Source organism: Schistocerca americana, chromosome 1 (assembly GCF_021461395.2).
Source record: "Schistocerca americana isolate TAMUIC-IGC-003095 chromosome 1, iqSchAmer2.1, whole genome shotgun sequence".
NCBI lineage: Eukaryota > Metazoa > Arthropoda > Insecta > Orthoptera > Acrididae > Schistocerca > Schistocerca americana.
In genome coordinates, this window is record NC_060119.1 from 553,621,500 (window position 1) to 553,649,470 (window position 27,971).

Here is a 27,971-nt window from a genome sequence, read left to right on the forward strand (position 1 = left end):
TCTTCTTGCAAAAGCTACTTGCTAATCTGAAGTTCCCTATTTTATTTAGAATTTTAATTGTGTCATCAGTAAACCAGTGCTCATTTAATCAAGCAACACTAATATTTGTACATTCTGATAGAATGATTTCCAATTCATCTATTTTAGAGCTTTTGTTGATTGAAGCATCAGTGTTTAAACCATTTATATTCCAGTGGATAACATACCTACTTTGACTATTAGTTATGGGTCTTAGCACGTTTCTTGCCAGATAATGGTTTGATTTTGTCTTTCTTAATGCTATGCAAGTTTTTTCACCCCCATCACTACTTATCAGTTTCCCTTATTTTTTATGACCTGGCAAGTATCTACGAACATCTTACTGAATATTTTTGAGCCCAACCTATTCAGATGTAGACCATCATGGCAAGACGCTTTGCATTTAGAACTTTGTTGGGATCAATGAAAATGACTCCTAGTTTATTGCACTGTTCTTCAATATTGCCATTTATTCTCTACACACAGCTGTCACTCACCAATCTCTAGGCTGTGAATGCCTCAAACATTTTCTTTTATAAACTCTCATCAAGGTGCGTGTTACAGAAATCAAACTCAATTCTGTTACAGTATATACATGATGCACAATTTTTTACAAAATGTTTATTTTTGCAGGAATGTTAAAAGAAGGAATTATTTCCAGATGTGTACTATGGCGTACAGCTTAGCGTTCTTGATCATGTATGTCTACAAGGAAGTAAGAGCCACATTCGACAAGCAGTGTTGTGCTGGGGGAGTGTTGAGCGGATGCTTTCGTGTGATGCTTGTTGGGTCACATTTGAATCGGTTGATGTGATGTTGGGACCCGGGTTTGAAGGCTGTTTATGTTATGTTGTGGTCACATCTCACTGACATTTACTGTGAGCGCCCCAATTAAAAACATAATGTGAACTGTAATTATTTCTGCTTGTTTCAAGACACATGGATTATGGAGGTTCATCCGAGTTGTTTTTAACACACTACCATCCGGCGGCATCACAGTGGTGTCATGCACGAAATAGCGGTCAATGGCCAGCAACACCACAGTGGTGTCGTGTGTATGGTATCACTCAGTGGCCGGCGACACCACAGTGGTGTCGTGAGCTAGTATCGCGCAGTGGCCAGCAACAGCACTTTAGTATCTTTTGCATTCTGTTGGTGTTTTGTTTAGGTAACAATAAGTTACACACATCAACAAGTTTTTTATTTTACAAGTACTTGTGGCCTTTCCTCATGGCAGACGAAAGAGACGATACGATTACTTATGATGAACACGCGGACGTCTTGCCTGGCGTTCCAGATGACTTGGGCGATTGGGAAGAAGACAATGGATATCGAAAAAATGGAAATGAAGCAGAATCGTCAGAAGGTAGTGAAATATGTCCAAGAAGAATTTGGCGAATACTACAGTTGCCAACTGATTCAGATGAATCAGACAAGAAAGTCAGTGCATAGTGGTCAGACTTTGATATACCGAGGTACAATAATAAATTTGAAGGATCACCGGGTCCAAACATATTTCCCAAAGATACACAGAGCATCGAGGATATTGTCAAATTTTATATTGGGAATGATCTATTTGAATATATTAGCAATGAAACCAACAAGTACTACAGTCAATAGAAGAAAACTGGATAGGAAAAAATGCCAAATTTTTCAACTTACAGAACCTAAACTTAGAAAATTGTTTGGGTTTTCTACCCTTATGTGAACTGTAAAAAAAGCAAGGATCGATGATTATTTGTCAATGAATCCCTTGATAGACACACCAATATTTTGCAAAACGATGTCCGGCAACTGATTCAAACAAATAATATCATTTTTATATTTTTCTGACAATAACAATAAACCGAATAATGCCGACCGGCTTTTCAAAGTGCAATTTGTAATTGATCATTTTTCCAAAAAGTTTAAATAAACAAATATTTTAAACACACAAGTTTTGTATTTATTTGTGTATGTATGTATATCTTCGAAATTTCAGGAAAGTAAGGGAACAGGGTTGAGAATTTATGACAACTAGTGCTGCCAGCGCCAAGCGAATCAATTTGCACGAGACGTGCGGACAGCAAAATATTAAGAATATTGTAGTGCTCTTGTTCAATGTTAATGATTTTGAATGTATTTGGGGCACCAACTAAAATTGTGATCTATGATTTTTACTGTCATAACTAATACAAAGCTTGTCAAGTAAATCTAAGGCACGTGTTATGGCTGATATTTCACAATATATTTTTTGAGGCTAGATTAGATGTTTTTTGCATGTCTCACTAGACATTATTAAAATTTAAGGGAACTATTGCACCTCACCATAAAAGATTGATGATATCACTTTTCTGTATGACATTTCAAAAGTTTCTGTCGTATCGCAAGCGCTGCTGTCAGTCTCTGCTTGTGTATGATGTACCATTAGCTTGTGTCCAAAGTACGCATGTTTCAAGAAATGGACTGCATTATGTTCAAAAGTATACTGTGAAGCTGGTTTATGTTGTAATGAAATTGGATGTCAATAGCCCCATTAGTCATTAAAAAATGTTCAGCATATGTAGAATGTATGATGTGAAGGACATTGTGTTTTCAACAGATCAAATTGCCTATCAGCCAGCCGGTCATTTTTTGTAAACATTGTTATTGTTCTACGAATGGTTTTGGATTTTATTAACAGAACCAAACAGGCTTACCTAACATTTTTGCAGTTTTGGGGAATTGTTTTAATGTTGTTGAAACATTTTGGAAGTTTTGAGTTTTGACAAGATATTAAGTCTTAGAAAAACTGACCAGGATCTGTGAATTGTACTGTTACACTGATCTTAAGAACTTCTCGGCTTGATATTTTGTAACAATTTTCAGTTTTGAAGAATATATAGATGTGTGTTAATTTTCAAGTGTATTTGTTTTTTGGAAAGAATAAACTATCTTACATGTATATTACATAAAATTGATGCTATGAGTAAATATCAGATATCTTCAGTTGCACTACTGTCCTATCATCCCAATCAGCCACAGCAGTTTGGGTAGATTGCTTAAATTAACTAATGGCATATGGCTTTACATTTGTTTGCTACTAGTCGATATCCATTACATGTTATGACATTTTTTCGAATTCACAGTGAATTGTTATGTCTGTCTATTTGGGAAGGCAGGCTGTGGATTTTATTTGTGACTTTTTTCTTTTTTTTATGATGTGTCAACAATTTCATTCTGCTATAAAATTTCACAGAATGGAAAAATATCCTTGAACCTCAAGCTTCAAAAATTTGGTGATCCAGGATGCGAGTTTGGTTTATGGAGACATTCTATTATAGGGTGTGGGAAAGGGGTAAGCATCTGTCCCCACTAGGTCACCTTGTACACTAAAATAGAAAAGTGGATCTATCTCTTTAACCTTTATTTTGAAAGTATTTTAACTATTTTTCTGTAATTAACTGATGCGGATAACTTTGAAAACATAGATGTTTTGTGCAATAAATAAAAGCAATTTTAAAAACCTATTCCCTTTATTCAGTTTTGTGTTTTACAGGAAGGTATTTACTAATTTGTGCTGCTTTTATTTTAACAATGCCTTCATTATCGATAAGGACTGATTCCTGTATCCTGCACCAAAGTGGTTCCTGTAAAAAAAAGTAAAAAAGAATTAGCTTTTTCATGGTTTTGATATTCTGGTCACCAATAAAAAATATCAATGTATTAACAGTTAGTTTCCTCTGATTTACAAAAATGTGGTCAGTGCACTGATACATCTTTGCTAATGAAAAGAAAAAGAATAAGCTACCAGTTCTATTAAACAAAAAAATTATGTACCTATTTTATTTAAAGTGCAAGACATTTCAGTTCCAAGTGCCAGATAAAGGTAGCCTAACAGAAAGCTGATTGGAGGGATATGTATAGTGTGACAAGATGTAAATTCCAAATTTAAAAGTATGGCACTAATAAGATACCCAAAAAGCCTTGATTATAAAAGGAATATAAAGGAAACTGTTTGAAAAGTCATGACAACCACAGAATTAAGACTTAACTTAGCATAATCAATAATAAAATTATAACATCAAAAATAATCAATTATTGACAATATAACATAAATGGATGGATACAAAATCTACTCATCAAGCGGCAGCAGGAGAATGCCCACACAAAAAGAGCCAGTGTCTCCTTCTTCTGGCAGAAGAGTTGAAGGGGATAGAAGAGTGGCGAAAAAAAAAAGGACTGGAGAGGTTTAGGGAAAGGGGTAAAGATCAGGAAAGCTGCCCGGAATCCTCGGTCAGGGGACAATTACCGGACAGAATAAGAAGGAAAGATTGATTGTTGGGGACTGCACTGGATGAGATTTGAAATCCTAAGAGCTTAAAGATTGAAGACAGGGGAATATATGAGGCAGAAATTACTACTAAAACATTGCGCACGAATTAATAAGTGTGAAAAGCTAACTGTACTTGTATGTAACAGAGGTGGGAGGGGGTACGGAAAAAAATAGACAAGTCAGAAAATTAAAGACATAGAAAATTAAAATGAAGTGAAGAAAGGTGGTATTACCATGAAAAAATGCTGAGGCAGAAGGAATTAACGTAAATTAAGGCCAGATGGGTGGTGAGGAACAAACCATGTTGCAGCAGTAGTTCCCACCTCCAGAGTTCTGAGAAATGGGTGTCTGTGGGGTGAAACCAGATGGCGTGCATGGTGAAACAGTCACCGAGGTCACAACTGTCATGTAGTAGAGTATGCTCTGCAACAGGATATTGTGTGTTGTCGGAATACACACTCTGCCTATGCCCATTCATTCTGACTACTAACTGAGTGGTAGTCATGCCGATGTAAAAGGCTGAACAGTGTTTACATAACAGCTGGTATATGATGTGTCATTTCACGGGTGCCTCTTCCTTTCACAGTAAATGTTTTGCCAGTTACAGGGCTGGAGTAGGTGGCAGCAGGAGGGTGCACAGGGTACGTCTTGCAGCAGAGACAGTCACTGGAGTAGGAGCCATATGGTACGGAGAGGGGTGTAGAAGGAGCATAGGAGACTGGGAGGGCGACAACAGGCCATACTAGGTGTGGCAGACAAAAACTCAGACAGATTGCAAGTCATGGCCTTTTCAGAGTAGCTAATTATTCTGGTCTTCAATGAAAAACTTCAGATCACGCCACTTGTCACCCAGTATTATCCTGGTCTTGAATGTAATCAGCTGCTTCGACAAGGCCATGACTTCCTAAAATCATGTCCTGAAATGAGATCCATTCTGTCTGAGATTTTGCCCACCACACCTGCAATAGCTTTTCATCACCCTCCCAATCTCCATAATATCCTTGTCAGACTCTATGCCCCTTCTGCACCCATCTCCCTACCCTATGGTTCCTACCCTAATGACTGTCCCCACAGCAAGACTTGCCCTAGCACCCTTCTACCCATATTCCAGCCCTGTCACTGGTAAAACATATACTATGAAAGGGAGAGGCACCCGTGAAACAACATGTCATATACTAGCTGTTATGTAAACACTGTCAGCCTTTTACATCAGCATGACTAAAGCTCAGTTACTAGTCAGGATGAAAGGGCATAGGCAGAGTGTGTATTCCGACAACACACAATGCCTTGTTGTAGAGCATGCTCTACTACATGACACTAATGAACTCTGTGCCTATTTCACCACAGGCGCCATCTGGATTCTTCCCACACACACCAGTTTCTCAGAACTCCGGAGGTGGGAACTAGCACTACAACATGCCATTGGTTCTCACCACACACCTGGCCTTAATTTAAATTAATTCTTTCCATCTCAGCATTTCTTCTTAGTAATTACTTCTTTCTTCACTTCATTTTAGTTTTCTCCATCTTTCATTTTCTGACTTGTCTATTTTTTTTCCGTACCCCCTCCCACCTCTGTTACATACAAGTACAGTTAGCTTTTCACACTTATTAATCCGTGCACAATGTTTCAGTAGTAATTTCTGTCTTATATATTCCCCTATCTTCCACCTTTAAGCTCCTGGGATTTCAAATCTCATCCAGTGCAGTCCCCAACAATCAATATTTCCTGTTTTTTCTGTCCGGTAAGTGTCCCCTGACCCGAGATTCTGGGTGACTTTTCTGAACTGTACCCCTTTCCCTAAACCTCTCCAGCCCTTTTTCTTCACACCACTTCTATCCCCTTCTACTCTTTTGTCAGAAGAAGAAGCCACTGGCTCCAAAAGCTTGTAAAAGTTAACCTTTTTGTGTGTGCGTTTTCCTGCTCCCACTTGGTGAGTAGATTTTTTATCTATCCATTTACGTTATATTGTCAATAATAAAATTAAATCTTTATGGCCAATAGTTAAAAGACAAACCGGGAAATCAGTTGTGAAATCAGAGGACTTTGTTAGCAAAGAAAAAATTACTATATTTTTACAATAACAAATGAGTGTAGTCAGGTAGCCTACACACTTAACGATCGACAATGTGGAAAGGATAGATTGCTACTCACCTCATAGAGGAGGCGTTGAGTCACTGACAGGCAAATGAAAATGAATGCTAGGCAAATACGAGGGCTATCCACAAAGTACATTACGTTTTGGAATTAAAAATAAATAAAGTATTGGAATTTTTTTTAATTATATACAGATGAAAGCCACACTTAAATACAACTTTTCTACATAGTTGCCATTTAAATTAAGGCACTTATCGTAGCGATGGACGAGCTTGGAAATTCCTTCGTCGTAAAATTCAGCCGCCTGCGCCTTCAACCACGTGGTTACCTCTTCTTGAAGCTGTGCGTCGTCATCAAAACGCTGCATAGCCAACCACTTCTTCATTGCTGGGGATAAGTGGAAGTCGCTCGGTGCCAGGTCGGGACTGTACGGCGGACGAGGAAACAACTCCCACTTAAAAGATTCGAGAACTTCACGAGTGGCATTTGCCGTATGGGCCTGGGCGTTGTCGTGAATCAGCAAGATCTTTGAGCCCAACTTTCCCCTGCGCTTGTTTTGTATTGCTCTTCTGAGGTTGTGCAGAGTTTGGTAATACCTTTGAGAGTTTATTGTAGTGCCTCTTTCCAGGAAATCCACAAAAATCACACCTTTTCTGTCCCAAAAGACAGTCGCCACGTGGTTGAAGGCGCAGGCGGCCGAATTTTATGACAAAGGAATTTCCAAGCTCGTCCATTGCTACGATAAGTGCCTTAATTTAAATGGCAACTATGTAGAAAAGTAGTATTTAAATGTGGCTTTCATCTGTACATAATACAAAAAATTTCCAATACTTTATTTATTTTTAATTCCAAAACGTAATGTACTTTGTGGATAGCCCTCGTACCTATATCGGATTAAGTCCTCCATGAGATGTAGAAAACACATTCACACACAACTGACACATTGGTCACTGTTATTTCTAGCACAGTTGGGCCTCAGCACTGGGAGATAACAGTGTTGAATTTATTTAGCATTCCTTTTCATTGTGTCAGTCTGTGAGTCAATGTCTCCTTTGCATAGTGAATAGTTATTATTCTTTCCATATAGTTGTTATTCCATCTTGGATTTTCCATTGTTTGACACTTAATAATCATTTTCTAACAGTAGCTCTTAGAAAGCAACAAATGTCATGGTGTTGGAGATTGTGCTGGTAACTGGTTTTCATACAATGTAAATAAAATGATGCAGAGTGTTGCATTAAGAAACTCAGGAAGACACACAATGAAACAGCATCTTCACAATAAGGAATAATGATTTCAAATGCACCACATGAATCATCACTAAGGAAAAAAGTGTTCGCTGTAAAGAAGCCCATAATGATGGTAACATGTGGTGTCCACTCTCAAATCTCTTGTAGACCACTCTCTTAACAACTGGGAATACTGAAAACAGTATCATTGCACAATCACTACTGTTTTAAGTTTGTTTGACACAATCAAGCATAGTTTGAAAATAAATAAAAATTTAAAAAAAACAGTAAAATTCTCACATATAGTAATAGAAGATGAAGTGTGGCACAGAGATGAATGATGTACTAAACTATAAAAATTTTTATGTTGAAAATTTTGTAGATAATAGATTAACTTCAAACTCAAAGTGAAATCACATTTGGTTGACAACATGTAGCTAACTATAAATAATTTTATGCATATGGGAAGGGAGGGCGGTGAGACAGTAGGGTAGGTGAAATGTAATTTAAAAATTCATGCAAATGGTCATCATATTGCCATATTTTTCACTGACAAAGTGGATTATAACTCTAAAATCTGATTCGGTCCATATTGTAGTTAGAGATCGCAATTACGATACACGGGACATGCACAGACGAGTAGGGCTGGGGGTGAAATCTAATTTAAGAAATCATATAAATGGTCAGCATGTTGCCATATTTTTCACTCAGAATGTGATATATAGTTGCAAAACCTAATTCGATCCACATCATAGCAAGAGGTTGCAAATATAGTACAAAGAACATGCAAATAACTAGATGAAATACACCCACCAGCAAAAATGACAATTGGAGCTCAGACAGACTTCCATTGCCACAGTACAGCATCTTCACTGCATGGAAATACGTAGAAGTGCCCCCCCCCCCCCCCCTCCCCGACAAAGCCATATTATAATAACAAAAGGAAATTTTACAAGCTGCCAGTTAAATTGTAAGTCTTTAGAATGAACAGCAAAGGATATCCCTAGCATTCTGATCATATAGCCTATCTTAGCCTTCAACTTCATGCTTCCACTAATTTTACTTTAAATAGTAATTATTTCAATTTTGCAGAGCAAATGTGCAATTGGATCACACAACATGAATGAAGGTTGACTCAATACATTTCTGAGAGTCATTTAGATAGAACCCAATGGCGTTATCCATATACAGTCATAGCAACTTTATTTTGGTCCACGAGGAGGATGAATTGTTACATTTATATAAAACATTTTCCTAGAGTTAAATTTGTTATTTCTTCCTCCTAGTTACCTCCACTTACATGAGTGTTATCTGTATATTCTGAAACATGATACACGTAATCCATGTCTGCTTTTAAAGACAACTGCCACTGTTTGTAGTGTTAACTCTTCCTGCCATACAGTCATATACCCATACAAATAAATCAACTTTTGCACTGATTAATTTCATAAACAGACTTATCAATTTCACCATGGCTCTTGCTCCACACAACTACCTAACCACAGTGGCCATACAAAAATATTATGTGCTATTTTAATTAGAAAGAATAAATGAAACCAACCACAATTATCAGGAGAGCTTTCCAAAGCTGTCCTGATCCCTTAAGCTTCTTATACAATGAATGACTGGATGATTAGATTAGAGGTAGTATTCCTGCCATGTAAACTGGCCAATAGCCTCTCAATCTTAGAAGAGTCCACATTTCTATTCGTCAATTTACAGGCCAGATATACTGTACCTCTGGTATAGGCTTTACATTTCAATAAGTTAGATTATTTGTATCACACCCAAAGGAGCTCTCTGACACATCCCTTTCTGCAAAACAATCTTGTCAAGCCATAACCTGCTATACCAGCCATTTTCATTTCAGGATGTAAATAAAAAGGAAAATTGCAGGTCTACACTCCTTCACCTGCAGATGTATGAAGGTGGATCACAGATACATTTAAAGGTAAGAAAAATCAAACTAGCTTTATGGCTTTCAATCTTATTCTAACTCTAGTAAACATACACAACACAGAAATAAAGAACACATACATTAAATATCCCTCCAGCTGCTGTAAAAAGCAGGGACTGCAAATACCCTCTTTTTCTATTTTCATGTGTCTTATTACTTATCTTTCAACCAACTTCCAACATCACTTCTTAAAATTAGCTCTTCACTTTAACATCAAGATGAGAGTGGAAAGTTTGTGGATGATTTACAAGTTCCAAGTTCATACATGAACAGTATCAACATCCACAGAATTAGGGAGTATCTTAGAGAGGTGTCAAATGAAATTCTGTGAAGTAATCTGACTTTTTAAATTTATTTTCAAGATTTGAAACTTGATTTCTACTGGCAATTTGCTTGTGTAGTTTCTCTGTGTTTTTTTTTTTTTTTTTTTTTTTTTTTTTTTTTGTTTTTTTTTTACTTTGTTCGGTGTTTCACAGTGAAAGAAATTGCTAGTTTTGATCAAATATTGTATCTAATATGCTCAATATCTGCAGAGACAGGTGCAATCAGATTTTCTTGATCAGAACCCATGATGGAAAAGCTGAAAATAAATTTTGGCATTGCTAAAATATTTTCTTATTTCTCAAGATATTTCTACCATTGGATAAAACTACTTGGTGACATATAGTTATCACTCTCTTCTTGTGAGTTCCAAGGAAATCTGTCTTCCGCCACATATTCAAGAATTTTCACACCAGATTGCTTTTAAAAAAATTCTGGTGCACATATTTTGCTTTCTGGACACTCAGTGGTGACTTCTGACAAATTCTGAATAACACACACATACCTCAAAGCTGTGGTGAGGTTTCAATATTCTTTCAGTGTTCGACCCTAAATGTTTTCTTTCAATTATTTTTATTCTTACACACAAAATACATGGTTTTTTAATTTTATATTAAACATGGAATTCTCTCTATAATAATTGTTAAAAATACAAGTTAATATAACCTGCAATAAACTCTTTACAGCAGCAAAAAGTACAGCATTTTAGATCAAACAATGTTTCTGAAACCTACTGACAATATAAATGTAAATGACAAGTTACTATTCCTCACACATCAACCAAAGTGATTCACATGAAGGCAAAGGTCAAAGGTGAGCTTTCTGTGTGTTCCTTTATTGGTCTATTGCATGTGGAGATATGTGAGGGTGGTATCTTAGATTGCTGTATTAACTGATTTACATAATAATGAAAAGGGGAGTAGTCAATATATTGCAATACCCATCCTAATAGAGAACACCCACCTGGTCAGCGCATCCTTAAAGGTGCAAGATAACCAAAGACCTGAGCAACCTGCACACAAAAGGTTCCCGATCATATTTGGTACATGTTGGATACTCCCAGTGCTTTCCAGAGCATCTTTGCCTTCAATTAACCCTTAAATCCTGAATCAGTACATTCTTTTGAACATCATGGTGTTATTCTTGGCATGGTTCTACTTGACGTGATGCTATTGCCTTCCTCATACCAGTCAGTTATAAAAGGGCTTACGATTTAACATGAACTCCATAACATAGCACAAATTGGCATTTTCCACGTACTTAAATCAGTGCCTGAAGTGAACGGAGAAATAAATGACAGATCCTATAATAGATGAAAAGTGGTTTTAAAGAATAGTGGACATAGCTTCCAAATGAGTTGCCTCCTGGCTTTACTAACACTAAGTAGTTTTTAAGAGGGTTGTGCAGATGATTGTTTGAAGATCATATTTCTTATCAGATCTTGGCTGCAATATATCTGTTACATTGTAGGTAGGCTTCAGAAACATTATTTAAAGATGCTGTTCTTTTCTGGAGTTTTTATGAGTTTATTATATGTTACGTTCACCTTGTTTAAAAAATGTACCTAACATTAAATTAACTCTTTTTGAATATTTATATATTCCAGTTCCTACCAGTTTAAAAAATTATGATGAACAGTTTATTTTGATTCCCTATTTAAGAGAGTTAATTACACAAACAACTTTCTAGTTCATACCATTAGCACTGCAAACACACACACACCGTACAATGCACTGATTTGTGACAACCACTAGTAATTGTAAATATGTGTCTTCTATGATTATGTTTACATTGTACAGAGCATTGATTTTAGGCATGTGGCTGCAGTTTTCACAATGTACTGTAACAGAGATCAAACACATACCAATGATTCAGATAATTAAACAGTTGGTACAGTTTATTCCTTGTCTCAAACCCAGGTGCTTTTGGGATTACATCAAAGTATGCATCATAAAAAGCTTGGCTGAATCCTCCAAACATTCGAGCAATGCCTAGTTCAAACTCGTGATGTCCATAAAATGATGCTGGATCAAATATAACTGGAAAAAATCCACAAGTGAATTTTAATTGCAATGAATTTCTAATAATTGAAGAATACCTATTACATTTTATTTTGTACCTGGACCAGTTGCAGTTTCTGCTATATTGCCACCCCATAGATCACCATGCAGTAAGGCTGGCTGAATATCCAAACCTTCAAAAAACTTCGGGATCTTCAGCTGGAGCTCTGACCACAGCTCTCGTACTTCAGGATCTCCACACTGTAGATGACAGAAATGTGTGTGGCTGCATAGACTATATATAAATATTGTGACATTTGAAACCAAATCACTGTAAAAGTCACTGTTATACCTTATCTAAGTGTGAAATATGCAAGCAACTGTGGGGAAAAAAATCTTTTGGAGAATTATGAGCAAGAACAAAGACTAAACTTTAACAAGTTTTGGTTTGGAATAGTTTCTTCTCAAAGATTCCCAGTATGTTAGCAACATAAATTTAGGTTGGGGTTGTTTGGGTGAGGAGACCAGACAGCAAGGTCATCGGATTAGGGAAGGTAGTCGGCCGTGCCCTTTCAAAAGAACCATCCCGGCACTTACCTGGAGTGATTTACGGAAATCACAGAAAACCTAAATCAGGATGGCCGGACACGGGACATAAATTTAGGATCTGTACTCAATCTCTATCCTCTTCATCAACAGTAACAATCACAGATTGCTGACGGTGTTCCACATGCCTCTTTAAGTGTGAATAATTCTGTAAAAATTAACAACTAAGTGAGGTGGCGCAGTGGTTATCACATTGTACTCGCATCCAGGAGAATGACTGTTCAAACCCGCATCCAACCATCCTGATTTAGGTTTTCTGTGATTTCCCTAAATTGCTTCAGGCAAACGCCAGGATGGTTTCTTTCAAAGCGCACAGCCAATTTTCTTCCCCATTCTTCCCTAACCCCATGGGACCGATGACCTTGATGTTTGGTCCCCTCCCCCCAAATCAACCAACCCAAGTTAACAGCAGCAGTGTTGCCTGTGATCCATGCCAGGATGGACTGAGTGAAGGTAATGAAAATTTCAAAATAGGAGAATTGGAGAGAGGAAAATTGGAGAGAGTACTCTTAGCCCAAGTACAGAGAGATAGATCATGACATCCATCTGGTAGAGAATAAGGGAATGTAATGGGAAGTTGTAAGTTATATTTCACTGCTGGCTATTAAAACTGCAACATCATGAAGACAGAATACAACAAATGACAAATTGGCATGAAATGTGCAGGAAACTTGGATATGCAAATGGTCCGAAATTCACCACAACCACAGAGAGTAGGTAGAGTAACACCATCTTCATTCTGCGCTTAAGAAAACGTTTAAGCAGCAGGTTACTCATTCAAAAATTGCATTTGAATGTTGGTTGTTTGTGAGAAGATTGTGTTATGCCTCACATACGAAAGAGTAATGTCCACCAGCATTAGACTGCGAAAGGATCATGGCCTATGAACACTGCAGTTTATCATTCCACAATATTGCTGCTTATATCAGTTAGGATCTCACAAATGTCATACAAAAATAGAATTGATGTGATCAAGAAGCCCATACTCAACTCCATGAAGAATCTCAGGAGCACCATGAGACTACTGACCAAAAGCACAGACATGTTGTTCACTAGGCGCTGCACCATCGTACAGCAATGTCACGTACTTTCCATCAGGAACTGGGCTTGTTTGCAGCTAGATAAGTAGTACCATGGACAGTCAGAATGATGACCATTGCGCAGGTTCCCTTGATGCAGCAGAAGAGAAAGTTGTGCCAATGACAACACTGGACACAGGAGTGCCACCACCTTGTTTCTCTGACAAGCTGTGGTTCTGCTTACAACTTCATGCTAGATGTATCCATGCATGGAGGCTCTGCGGGAATAAACACGGCAAGATTGCATTTGTCATTGTCATACAGGCCCAGCAACTGATGTGATCATACAGGATGCCATTGAGTGCAGAACTTGATCACCTCTGGCTCACGTAGCTGTTAATTTGTTTCTGAAATATTGAGGTCAGTGGCTGTGCAGTATTTTTGGGGTCTTGAGATGTTGCCTTTCAACAAGGTGATGCAAGACTGAATGTTGCCCATGCCATCTTGATTTGCCTCAGTACAGAGGATGTCCAACTGTTGCATGTTCTCAAGGTCTCTCATCCATTGAAAACATCTGGTCATGGGATGTGGATACGACTGGTAAGCAACCACCGACAGCAACTGTTAATATTTTACTTATTCACCCTAGAATGTTATATGTACACAAGGAAATTTTCATTATTTGCTATTCTTCCTGGTGCTGAAATTTTGCAGTATAATGTATTCTCTTTGTCATTTAGCAATTTGCAGAGTATGAATATAAAAAGCAAAACAGTCCTCACTCCAAGGTTGGTTCGAGCACCACCATGCTGCACTAGGTGTCGTCCTATTGATTTCTTCCAACCTTTGAAATAAGTGATCCAGCCAGTTATACTGGAGAATCGCAAAACCTCAAAGAGACACTGGAAATTACTGAATGAAGCATAGAAATTTGCACTGGTTGTGGTGTGCTGCAGATATGAAATCTAGTAAATTTATACAAAGTAGAAACACAATTACAGGTGGTCGCATGAGGTGGGGAATATCCTCTGGCTTCCCAAGCATTTGCCCGAAGTGATTCAGGAAAACTGTCCATAACCGAAGACAGGATGGCTGGGTAAGTCTTTGAGCCCTGTTCCTCCCTTTTTGATCATTTATAGAAATATCGATTATTTTAGACTATGTGCCACTATAGAAATAAAATTGTTGCTATGCTTCAGAGATTACCCTCTTACTGAAACTCTATAAAACCGGTTCAACTTTTCCCAACTGATCTGGGCCAATCCAGAGCAAGAAAAGAGATGGTGACCCAAACTTTACAGTAAAAGACTTTTTTCTTCAAGTAATTAATAATGACATCTAGTAAAGATTGCCAAAGACATACAGATTTTCAAATGCTGCAAACAGCAACATGTTTGGCTCCTACTTACATTTTTCTCAACAAGCCTGACTTGATGGTCAAGTCTGTTTCTTGCAAAGAATGTCTGAAAAATACAGCAACAATGGAATTACTATTTTAATCACTGCAGAAATACAATTACAGCTATGTATAAGACCATGTAATAAGAAATCTTAAAGAACTACTGCAACTACTACTAAGTATAAGACATCAAGTTTTCCCATGCTGATAATGCATGGTGTCCTCTCAGGTATGTCACAGACTAACTAAACATGTACTTCAGGGAGCACCTGATGATTACAAGTTCTGTTAATGAAATGCTGTGCCAATCAGATAAGGAAAAATTGATGACACATTCAAGAGAACATCATGCAAGACAGCGGGTAAAAAAACTGTTTATTTCCTACACATAATAATTAAAATGAGATATGTTATGAAATTTAGACTCTAAAACATTTAAGGTTTTTAGGATATACAGACAGCAAATGGAAAACTGTCCATGGTATTTCAATGGGAAAGCCAACTTTCAGACTATATGTACACTAAGGTTAAAATGAGCTTTTCAAAGACAAGACTATCTCTTAATTGTATTATTACTTGAATAGCAACAGTCAACAATTTGCAAATAGTCTCACTGACAACAGGAATAAAACTGTCTGTAAGTAGGCACTCCCTACCATAAACTTGCCAATAACAATTCCCACTTCAGTTAGCCTGGCCACCCACTGAGTGTGTATTTGGTAGACTCATTAGTCAGCCAATCGTTCAAGCTCATCCACTGTAGCCAATTAAAGACACAGAGTCAGCCACCAATTAATACAAGTGACCTACATCATTAAATTATCAGGAGCAAATACATGTATTGTGAGACAAAGTGTCCAGTGAAAAGACAGGAGTACTGGCTGAAACCTACACTAACAAAGTAACCTATACTTCTGTGACACCTGGGCAGTGCTCGTGCAGGTTTTCAAGTGTTAAGAGAAAAATGGTCACTGCTGGTAACAAAGCTACATGACTGGAAACAATAGCCTACAGAGCTGCGACAACAAAAGAGGTGTTGCCACAGAGAGGTATTCAAAACCTCATGCACGACTGGTCACAGTAGATAAGTGAAACAACCATCCAAAGAGCACTTTTAAGTGTCAGGGTTCTTCTTTCATTGTACGGACTACAGGAGAATTTCGTCACTAAGATGAAGCACAGGAGGGCAACAGGAGAAAATGTTTTGACTCTACAGGTTGGCCACAGAAACATTTATAGCACCATCACATAATGTACACAAAGCATAAAGGAAATGTTTCGTTTATGACAGTGTGCAGTTATCTGTGAAATATATTGTGTAGATGGCCACAGTCTGCATATGGTCGGTTTTATTTGGATCAAAGAAGTGTATCTGTTGCATTTTAATCAGTGTATCTTGAAGAAAACTACTCTTCTCGAAAAAACACACTGCTCCCACACAGCATGTAGCCAGAACATTCACTGCTCAATGATCAAGGAGATATACTGAGGGATAGGACTGCGACAGGTACAGCTTACTGTTCTTCATTGAGAAGAAATTGTTGCAATTAATATCTAAGTGCATATTTTCTGTAATATTTAAGTGCATGTTTTCTGTCAACAGGAGCACTCTTTGAAGAACTGTAGGAGACCCATGAGAAAGTTACAGACACTGTCTTCCTAGGCAGCAACTGTAGCTGTGTTCCAAGAAATAGGTCACCACATGATAAAATCTTTTTGAGTGATCAGCCAAGTGGTGGTGTCATCTTGCTACAATGTTTCAATGAGTTTCATACCCACCACCTTTAGGTAGAGGACCATTTGAAGATAATGGTTATGATGCTCACTGAAATACTGCGACAAAATGAGACCATCACTAAGCTGATTACCCAAGAAAACCTGCAGTCACATTAGTCATAACATGTTTATATGCTCCTCAGATTCCATAAAAGGTAATTAAACATGGAAGACCATTAGACACTAGCAGCAACGAGTACCCAACTGGACTGAGTATGTTCAACTAATTCCATTTCACTGGGATCAATCCTTCAATCAGCCATATTCCCCCTAGTTAGGCATGTGAAATTGCTGAGCAAATACACTGATAAGCCGGAACATTATGATCACCTTTAGAATGGATAACAGCAGCAATGTATCGTGGCATGGAAGCAATGAGGCCTTCATAGGTTGCTGGAGGGAAATAGCACCACATACGCACAAACAAGTCACCTAATTCCCGTAAATTCCGGGGAGGGGGCAATGAGTTCTGACACTGCATTCAATCACATCCCAGATGTGTTCGTTCAGTTCAGATCTGGTGAGTTTCTCAAACCACTCCATCACACTCCAGGCCTTGTTACATGATGAATTATCTTGCTGCAAAATGTCATTGCCATTGAGAAACATGATCATCATGAAGGGGTGTGTGTGTTCTGCAATCAGTCATGGTGCCTTGCATGAGCTGCACTGGACTCATGGATGCCCATGTGGATGTTCCTCAGAGCATAATGGAGCTGCCATCAGCTTGTCTCCATCCCAGAGTACAGGTACGATGGAGCAGTTCCCCTGGAAGACGACGGATTCACACCCTCCCATCGGCATGGTGAAGAAAGCATTGGGATTCATCAGACCATGCAACACTCTGACCCTGCACCAACATCCAGTGCCAATAAGCACTTGCCCATTTCAGTCAAAGTTGCTGGTGTCGTGGTGTTAACATTGGCATATGCATACCACAGTTTACCGCCTGTTTAACCAGTCTGCCCAGCCTACAACATTCGACATCTGTAATGAGGGGGGTCACCCAACTCCATGTCTGGACATGGTTTCACCACATGTTGAAGACACTCACCACAGCACTCCTCAAACATCCGACAAGTCGTATAGTTTCCGAAATGCTCAAGCCAAGCCTCCAGGCCATAACAATCTGCTGTCAGTCAAACTAGATAGATTGCAAGCCTTCCCCATTCTACACATGGACAGCTTGCTCACTGATACTATATGCACCCTGCGTGTGTCTGACTAGCAGTCATTGATCGCCAGGCCATACTGCTGTCACCTAGACGGGCTTATATTGAGATTAAGTCAGTGGTCATAATGTTCTGGTTGATCAGTGTATGTTTCCAGTGGACGACCAGCTTTTATCAGTTCAAGAGCCAGCTCCAGATTGTACTTTTAAATAAGGCTGGTAATGATTACACCCCTTCTGCTTCCAATAACATTTTCGAGTGCACTCCTATTCCAGAGGATCTGTCATAAGATAGCATGACAGTAGTGTGTTACAGACAATTACCAGTGATTCTCAAGTCTTGGTATCAATTATCATGCAACCGTCTATTAATATGTTGCAACAATCACAATCTAAGAGCCATCTATAACCTATCAGTTTCAAGACATTGATTTACAGAACATCACTATCTACATCACAGTTAGGGACTGATTCTCAAACTCTATTTAATCATGACCCTTAATTTCCCCCATCATTACCCCCTCAGACTGTTATTTATGTTCAGATTCTGCTCCAACTATGTCCTTCAAACATTGCGCTCTCCATCTTATCCTCTTAAGGTACGATTGCTGAACTTTGTCTTTCCAATGATTTCCATGACAACATTGCAGTAGATAATTTATTTTCCTTAACTTACTACAATACTAATTTCTTTATCTCAAGAAAGATACTACGCATTTCCCATAAATCTAACATATCACCCTTTGACCTGTAAATATATTTCTTCATTGCATAAATCAAGGAAGGAAGGAAGATTGTAAGATTAGGGTGGGTTTAACATTCTGTTGACATCGAGGTCATTAAAGATGGAGCCCAAACTCAGAATATTTCAACAATGGGGAAGGAAACCAGCTGTGTCCTTTCAAAGGAGCCTTCCTGGCATTTGCCTGTAGCAATTTACAGAAATTACAGAAAACCTAAATTTTGATGGCCGGACATGGATTTGAACTGTTGTCCTCCAAAATGTAGGACCAGTTTGCTACCCAATGTACCATCTTGTTCGGTCTGCATATATGAAACATCTCTAATGTGATGATGACCTTTGTTTATAGGACCAAATTGCGCAGTTACTGGTCAATGGGATAACCAACTGTTTTCCATTCCAGAATACCAGACATGGCAGTAAAATGTGAGGCAGGTCCAATGAGAGAAGTCGTAAGCAGGATGCTTGGGTTTCTGATCTGCTGTGGTAGTAGTACAGTGGCTGTTTGTTTCCAAGTATCTGGGCAGAGAGAGGGAGAAGCATACCCCTCACAAGGTCTGTGGGGAAGGAGACTCCGCTCTTGCGCTGCCCCCCCCCCCTCCCCCTCCCATGCACCCATGAAAGTTATTTAGAAAATGTCGATGCTGGTAAGAGAGGCTGCTCTAAGCTGAAAATGGTATGTAGGGCAGTGTCCAAATACAGTTCCTTCTTTTTGTTGACCGAAGTGGGACATCTCTTATCCATAAATTACTTTATTATTTTATTGTGTAGATGACAAATAATTTTTATACTGATCCCTCTAAGGTATTTATATTACTTACAAATATAGATTTAATATTAACCATAAATTTTACTTACTGGCCAGTCACCGCACCATTCATTTTCTAAAGGAATGTAGCCACAGCAGGTGGTCACATGAAATCCAAATTTTTCAACATAAGAAACATTTTCCTCTTGTCCCACAAAACCTTGTGATGCCTTTGTCTTTAGTTCACTGTTATGTAAATGCAATCTGGCCAGTTGTTGTCCAAGCTGCTTTGAGAATTTGCTTAATGTTTTCATGTCAACATACTCTAAAACTAAGACAGATCCACCACGAGGATTGTCTAAGACCACAATAGGTTGCGGAACACGCACTGTATTAGTTGCTGCTATAGTTTTAAGGCTCTCTAATTCACCATCAAACATCAGTCTCGCCTGCACAGAAAATAGGAAGAACACCAATAAAAAAGAAATTTGCACAGGCTTTTTTACTTAAAATCAACAGTGTAGAAAAATATGTCATAATTATGAAGTAAATACGGCTTTAAGATGGAGGAAAGAAGATTAGGTTTAATAGCCCATTGATGATTAGATCATTAGTGATGGAGCACAATCTCAGACTGTAGAGGGATGTGGAAGGATAATGGCCATGTCCATTTCAAAGGAACCAAGCTCATTTGCAATTAAGTGAATATTAAAGTTACTGCTTTAATAGAGTATGTAAACAATGCCAACATGTTCTTAATCAGAGAGAGACTATGGTTATTACATAGAAAATATTCTGATAAGCAGCAAAGTATAAGGAATATTTTTCATCTGCACCACTTGGCAGACAGGGGGAGAGAGTTTGTTGAACCTTATAACTACATAAAGGTGAGAAAATTCGATTTTTTTTTTTTTTTTTTTTTTCTGTCCATCTCAGTTGCGTTGATTACTGGTTTCAGGCTGACATACTCATTCTCAAACCCCACAACTTGCTATTAACCATAATTATTCATACAATACGGTGCCAAATGTGTGGCTCCTGAAGAGGGGCAACAGTCTGAGTGATTGACTGAAATGGCCTTGAAACATCAACCAAAACAGCATTCCTGAGCTGGTAGTGTGAACGGGTGAAAGGAAGGGGGAAACTACAGCCATAATTTTTCCTGAGGGCATGCAGTTTTACTGTATGGTTAAATGATGATGGCATCCTCTTGGGTAAAATATTCTGAAAGTAAAATAGTCCCCCATTTGGATCTCTGGGCAGGGGCTACTCAGGAGGACATCGTTATCTGGAGAAACACAATTGGCGTTCTATGGGTATGAGTGTGGAATGTTAGATCTCTTCGTCTGTTAGGTACATTAGAAAATTTAAAAAGGAAAAGAGATAGGTTAAAGTTACATATAATGGGAATTAAGGAAGTTCGATGGCAAGAGGAACAGGACTTCTGGTCAGGTGAATACAGGATTATAAATACAAAATCAAATAGGGGTAATACAAGAATAGGTTAGATAATTAATTAAAAAATAGGAACACAGATAATCTACTATGAACAGGATAGTGAGCGCATTATTGTAGCCAGAATAGGCACGAATTCCATGCCTACCACAGTAGTACAAGTTTATATGCCAGCTAGCTCCACAGATGCTGAAGAGATTGAAGAAATACATGATGAGGTAAAAGAAATTATTTAAATCATTAAGGGAGATGAAAATTTATTAGTCATGAGGGACTTTAATTCAATAGTGGAAAAAGGAAGAAAAGGAAAAGTGGTAGGTGAATATGGACTGGGGATAAGGCCCACAATTAATGCTTTCGGCCATTGGCCTTTGTCAACAATTGACACATATACGTGTGGGCACACACGCACACACGACTGCAGTCTTAGGCAACTGAAACCACTCTGTGAGCAGCAGCACCAGTGCATGATGGGGGTGGTGACTGGGTGGGGGTAAAGAAGTGACCGGGGCGGGGAGGGGGAGGGATAGTATAGTGGAGGTGGCATACAATGAAGTGCTGCAGGTTGGACGGAAAGCAGGGGAGACATTGGGGTGGATGGGTGGGTGGGGGGAGAAGGAGAGAAATAAAAAGACTGGGTTTGGTGATGGAATGGCGGCTGTGTAGTGCTGGAACGGAAACAGGGAAGAGGCTGGATGGGTGAGGACGTGACTAACGAAGGTTGAGGCCAGGAGGATTACGGGAATGTAGGATGTATTCCAGGGAAAGTTCCCACCTGCCCAGTTCAGAAAAGCTGGTATTGGTGGGAAGGATCCATATGGCGCAGGCTGTGAAGCAGTCACTGAAATTGAGGATATCATGTTTGGCAGCATGTTCAGCAACAGGGTGGTCCACTTGTTTCTTTGCCACAGTTTGTCTGTGGCCATTCATACTGACAGACAGCTTGTTGGTTGTCATGCCTACAGAGGATGCAGCACAGTGATTGCAGCTTAGCTTGTAGACCACATGACTGGCTTCACAGGTAGCCCTGCTTTTGATGGGATAGGTGATGTTATTGACCAGACTGGAGTAGGTGGTGGTGGGAGGATGTACGGGACAGGTCTTGCATCAAGGTATATTACAGGGGTATGAGCCATGAGGTAAGGGACTGGGAGCAGGGGTTGTGTAAGGATGGACATGTATATGTGTAGGTTCAGAGGACAGTGGAATACCACTGTTGGAGGGGTGGGAAGGATAGTGGGCAGGACATTTCTCATTTCAGGGCATGACAAGAGGTAATCGAAACCCTGGCAGAGAATGTAATTCAATTGCTCCAGTCCTGGGTGGTACTAAGTTACCAGGGAAATGCTCCTCTGTGGCCACATGATGGGACTTCAGGAGGTGGTAGGAGACTGGAAAGATAAGGCACGGGAGATTTGTTTTGTTTTGTTGTGCCTATCTGCAACTCAGCATCTCCGCTATGTGGTGAGCAGCAACTTTCCTTCTCATAATATTGTTACATTCCATCCTCGATTTTCAATTGTTTGATAAAAGAAGGTTGCACAAATGGAAGATACCTGGAGACATAGGAAGGTTTCAGATAGATTATATAAGGGTAAGACTGAGATTTAGGAACCAGGTTTTAAATTGTAAGACATTTCCATGGGCAGATGTGGACTTTGACCACAATTTATTGGTTATGAACTGTAGATTAAAATGGAAGAAACTGTAGAAAGGCATGAATTTAAGGAGATGGTACCTAGATAAACTGAATGAACTACAGGTTGTAGAGAGTTTCAGAGGGAGTAGCAGGGAACGATTGACAAGAACAGGGGAAAAGAACACAGCAGAAGAAGAATGGGTAGCTTTGAGAGATGAAATAGTGAAGGCAGCAGAGGATCAAGTAGGTAAAAAGACAAGGGCTAGTAGAAATCCTTGGGTAAGAGAAGAGAGACTGAATTTAATTGATGAAAGGAGAAAATATAAAAATGCAGTAAATGAAGCAGGCAAAATGGAATACAAAAGTCTCAAAAATGAGATTGCCAGGAAGCAAAAACAGTTAAACGGGAATGGCTAGAGGATAAATGTAAAGACGTAGAAGCATATATCACTACGGGTAAGATAGATGCAACCTACAGAAAAATTAAAGAGACCTTTGGAGAAAAGAGAACTACCTGTATGAATATCAAGAGCTCAGATGGTAAACCAGTCCTAAGCAATGCAGGGAAAGCCGAAAGGTGGCAGGAGTATATAGAGGGTCTCTACAAGGGCAATGTACTTGAGGGCAATGTTATGGAAATGGAGGAGGACATAGATGAAGATGAGATGGGAGATATGAGTAGAAACAAGGCCCCGGGAATAGACAACATTCCATTAGAGCTACTGATAGCCTAGGGAGAGTCAGCCATGACCAAACTCTTCCATCTGATGGGAAAAATGTATGAGACAGGCGAAATACCCTCAAGCTTCAATAAGAATACAATAATTCCAGCTCCAAAGAAAGCAGGTGCTGACAGGTCTGAAAATTTGCAAACTATCAGTTTAATGAGTCACAGTTGCAAAATACTAACACGAATTCTTTACAGATGAAAGGAAAAACTGGTAAAGCCGACCTTGAGGAAGATCAGTTTGGATTCCGTAGAAATGTAGGAAAACACACGAGGCAATACTGACCCTATGACCTTTCTTACAAGGGAACCTCCCCATCGCACCCCCGTCAGATTTAGTTATAAGTTGCCACAGTGCATAGGACTTGTAAAACTGAACACAGATCAATCGAGAAAACAGGAAGAAGTTGTGTGAAACTATGAAAAAATAAGCAAGATATACAAACTGAGTAGTCTATGCGCAAGATAGGCAACATCAAGGCTAGATTGAACTCAGGAGCGTCATGGTCTCGTGGTTAGCGTGAGCAGCTGCGGAACGAGAGGTCCTTGGTTCAAGTCTTCCTTCGAGCGAAAAGTTTAATTTTTTATTTTCAGACCACTATCAAAGTTCAGGCACTCACACATAATCAACTTCGCTCTCCAAAATTCCAGGACATGTTCAGATTTGCTTGGACATATGCAGGATTTGACGGTCTACACACGGAAAAACTTGAAAACGTTAAAAACATATGTTTTGACAGGGCACAGGGAAAAGTGTGAAACTGTTGGATTCATTTGTTGCAGTTTATGTGACAAACTCTTATGTTTTCATCACTTTTTTGGGAGTAATTTTCACATCCAAAGAGAACCTAAATCGGGCAAGGTAGAAGAATCTTTTTACCCATTCGCCAAGTGTACTACAAGTTAGGTGGGTTGACAACATATTCCTGTCATGTGACGCACATGCCGTATAGAATATATCACATGTGTTTTCCTGTGGAGGAATCGGTTGACCTATGACCTTGCGATCAAATGTTTTCGGTTCCCATTGGAGAGGCACGTCCTTTCGTCTACTAATCGCATGGTTTTGCGGTGCGGTCGCAAAACACAGACACTAAACTTATTACAGTCTCGTCTCGTCAATGAACGAATGGACAGATCATAGCTTTGCGAAAATCAAAAACAAACTTTTCGCTCGAGGAGAGACTTGAACCAAGAACCTCTCATTCCGCAGCTGCTCACGCTAACCACGGGACCACAGCGCTCCTGAGCTCAGATTAACCTTGATGTTGCCTATCTTCGCATGGACTACTCAGTTTGTATATTTTGCTTATTTTTTCATAGTTCCACACAACTTCTTCCTGTTTTCTCGATTGATCTGTGTTCAGTTTTTCAAGGCCTATCCACTGTTCCAACTTATAATTAAATCTGAGTGGGGTGCGATGGGGAGGTTCCCTTGTTAGAAGCTAGACAAATTTACATTTTTAGCATTTGTAGACTTAGAGAAAGCTGTGGACAATGTTGACTGGAATACTCTCTTTCAAATTCTGAAGATGGCAGGGGCAAAATACAGGGTTCAAAAGGCTATTTACAATTTGTACAGAAACCACAGTGCAATTACACGAGTCAAGGGGCATAAAAGGGAAGCAATGGTTGAGAAGGGAGTGGGGCAGGGTTGTAGCCTATCCCCGATGTTATTCAATCTGTATATTGAGCAAGCAGTAACAGAAACAAAAGAAAAATTTTGGGTAGGAATTAAAATCCGATGACATTGTAATTCTGTCAGAGACAGCAGTACTTGGAAGAAAAGTTGAACAGAATGGACAGTGTCTTGAAACAAGGATATAAGATGAACATCACCAAAAGCAAAACAAGAATAATGGAATGTAGTCGAATGAAATCAGGCGATGCTGAGAGAATAGATTAGGAAATGAGACACTTAAAGTAGTAGATGAGTTTTGCTACTTGGGCAGCATAATAACTGATGATGGTTGAAATAGAGAGGATAATAAATGTAGACTGGTGATGATGAGGAAAGCATTTCCGAAGAAGAGAAATTTGTTAACATTGTGTACAGATTTAAGTGCCAGGAAGTCTTTCCTGAAAGTATTTGGTTGGAGTGTAGCCATGTATGGAAATGAAACATGGATGATCAACAGTTGTGACAAGAAGAGAATGGAAGCTTTTGAAATATAATGCTGCAGAAGAATATTGAAGATTAGGTGGGTATATCACGTAACTAATGAGGAGGTACTGAACGGAATTGGGAAGAAGAGGAATTTATGGCACAACCTGATTAGAAGAAGGGATCGGTTGGTAGGACACATTCTGAGGCATCAAGGGATCACCAATTTTATACTGGAGGGAAGCGAGGAGGGTACAAATCATAGAGGGGGCTAAGAGATGGATACACTCAGCAGATTCAGAAGGATGTATGTTGCAGTAGTTACTCAGAGATGAAGAGGCTTGCACAGGATAGAGCAGCACAGAGAACTGCATCAAACCAGTCTTTGGATTGAAGACGACAACAAGAACATGGTGGCAAAAGACACAAACAGCTTCTGCACAGCAAAGCATACAGTGGGTACCAAGTACGCTCACTCATCTTAGCCTATGACTTGCAATAGACACATAGGCTAGGATCAATGATGGTACTTGTTGCCCACTGTATACTTCGTAGTGCAGAAGCTGTTCATGCATTTTGGCACCATACTGTATGAATAATTACGGTCAATAGCAAGGTGTGTGGTTTGACAATGGGTGTGTTAGCCCAAAACTGGTAACCACAACAGCCAAATTTTATATCAATGCAACTGAGACGGGCAAAAAAATCCTTAATGTGGAGACCCTCAAGGGTGTATTACAAATCATAGTTAAACAAAACTACATAATACATACTTACACATAAAGATACATTCCTTTCACAGATCCTAAGTCAAATGGTTCTCAATGAAGTAGAATAAGCCCATTTTCTAACAACTTAACTTTCACACGATCCTCCTGTCTGAAGCCCTCTGTACCTGACTATCTCTTGGGAGATAAGCTTCTTACGATTGGTAGGCTAAACAGGCATGGTGTGTGGAAGTCCGCATTTATATAAATACAGTTCAAACATAAAGTCTTAAGCCCACTGAACCCTAATCAAGAAACACAGGCATAATTCACATTCACCAAAATCAGTGTGTAGAGCTGCAAGTTCTTAACTGATGTCTTCTATTAGCCATCAAAACCCAGCAAAATGATACCCTTCCAGTAGAAACTACATTCACTTCAGTGCCAATAGCAACACATCACCACATACGGGACATAAACATACTCCCCCTGCAATAAACATGATGGTTTCATTGCAGCAACATGAAAATTCTTCCATTATAAGCCACACACCAAACACAGCACAGATACACCCATTAATGCATTGTTGGTGATTATAATTGCAACACCTTGAAAATGGAGTTCAACAGACATCAAATTGACACAAAGTGTACTATACATTTGAGTATGCAAATGAATAGATTTCAATGCCACCACAAAAAGTAGTAGCAGTAATGCCATCTACTTTCTGCATTTAAGGAAGGTAGCACAAACGATTTGTCATTCAGAAACCACATTTGAATGTTGACTGTTAGTAATAAAGTCTTGTTAGACGGAGAAATGTTTACCAGTAGGTATCAGAATTCGACAGAAGGTGTCTCATGGCTAATCAAGACTGTGATCAGCTCTTCTGCAATACTGTTGCTTGCATTGGTTGGTTTCACATGACTACGAAATTGATGGTGAACCCATCAATTTCGTAGTCATGTGACACTCTCCTGAACAGAGAGAGATATTCAACTCCATGCAGGCTCTCAGCAGCCCCACATGAATAGCGCCTAAGAGGATCAGCATATTGTTCATTTGGCCACACAGGACTGTCCAGCCATCAATGTAACTTGTCTCAGGAAACGAGCTTGTTTGCATCCAGAAAAGTATCCACACGGACACTGCAATGATGTCTTGAGCACCAAGGAAAGTAAACACAGCAATCATTGTTTGACTTCCCTTGACACAGCAACAAAAAGACGCTTGCAGAGAGTTGTGCACCCAACAACACTGGATGCAGAGTGGCATCACATCGTCTTTTCAAATATGCCCCAGTTCCAAATAAAGCATCATGACGGACATATCCATGTATCGAGTCTTTGAGGAGAACAAAATCTGCCTGATTGTATTTGTCATCATCACATGGACGCAGCACCTGCCATGATGGTATAGAGTGCCACTGACTACAAAACTCCATCAAATTCTGGCTTGCATATCCAGTAATTTGAACAAATGTGTTGCATTTCTAACATGTTAAGGACAGTGGCTGTGTAAAATTTTTGAGATTTCCTTAATTTTATACTTCCACGAAACAACATGTTGCTCATGCTGTCCTGATTTACCTCAGAACGAGGATATCTGACCGTCACCTTGGCCAGGACATTCTTCAGATCTTCACCCAATGGAAACATTTAGTCAATGGGTTGTGAGAGACTGGCATGCCACCATTGCACAGCAGTTACAATTACTGAGCTCTGAAGAGAACTGAAGCAGCACGGAATGACATACCTGTGACTGTTACAAAGCTCAGTTCAGCGCAATGACCAGCTCAGTTAGACTTATTGCTGCTGCCAGAGATGGGATCTCTATATACTAAATTTTGCACCCTCTTTACTCCCAAATCCTCTACAAATTCAATCATGTGTTTTTCCTAATCATACAGTATATCCACAATACATGAAATTTCGTTATTCGTTATCCTTCTGGGTGTTTCA

General features: G+C 39.2%; 1 protein-coding gene across 2 annotated transcripts in view; it reads right to left on the bottom strand.

Moving 5' to 3' along the window:
* Positions 1–3,493: 3,493 nt before the first annotated feature.
* Positions 3,494–27,971, bottom strand: part of LOC124606133 (ketosamine-3-kinase-like) — a 53,127-nt gene continuing 28,649 nt past the window's right edge. For both annotated transcript variants that reach the window (XM_047138109.1, XM_047138101.1), the window contains 5 exons: positions 19,489–19,827; positions 14,952–15,005; positions 12,037–12,178; positions 11,782–11,956; positions 3,494–3,626 (listed from right to left, as the gene is read on the bottom strand). In XM_047138109.1, coding sequence (XP_046994065.1) covers positions 3,563–3,626; positions 11,782–11,956; positions 12,037–12,178; positions 14,952–15,005; positions 19,489–19,818 — 765 coding nt within the window. In that variant the 5' untranslated portion in view covers positions 19,819–19,827 and the 3' untranslated portion in view covers positions 3,494–3,562. The remainder of the gene's footprint in view (positions 3,627–11,781; positions 11,957–12,036; positions 12,179–14,951; positions 15,006–19,488; positions 19,828–27,971) is intronic.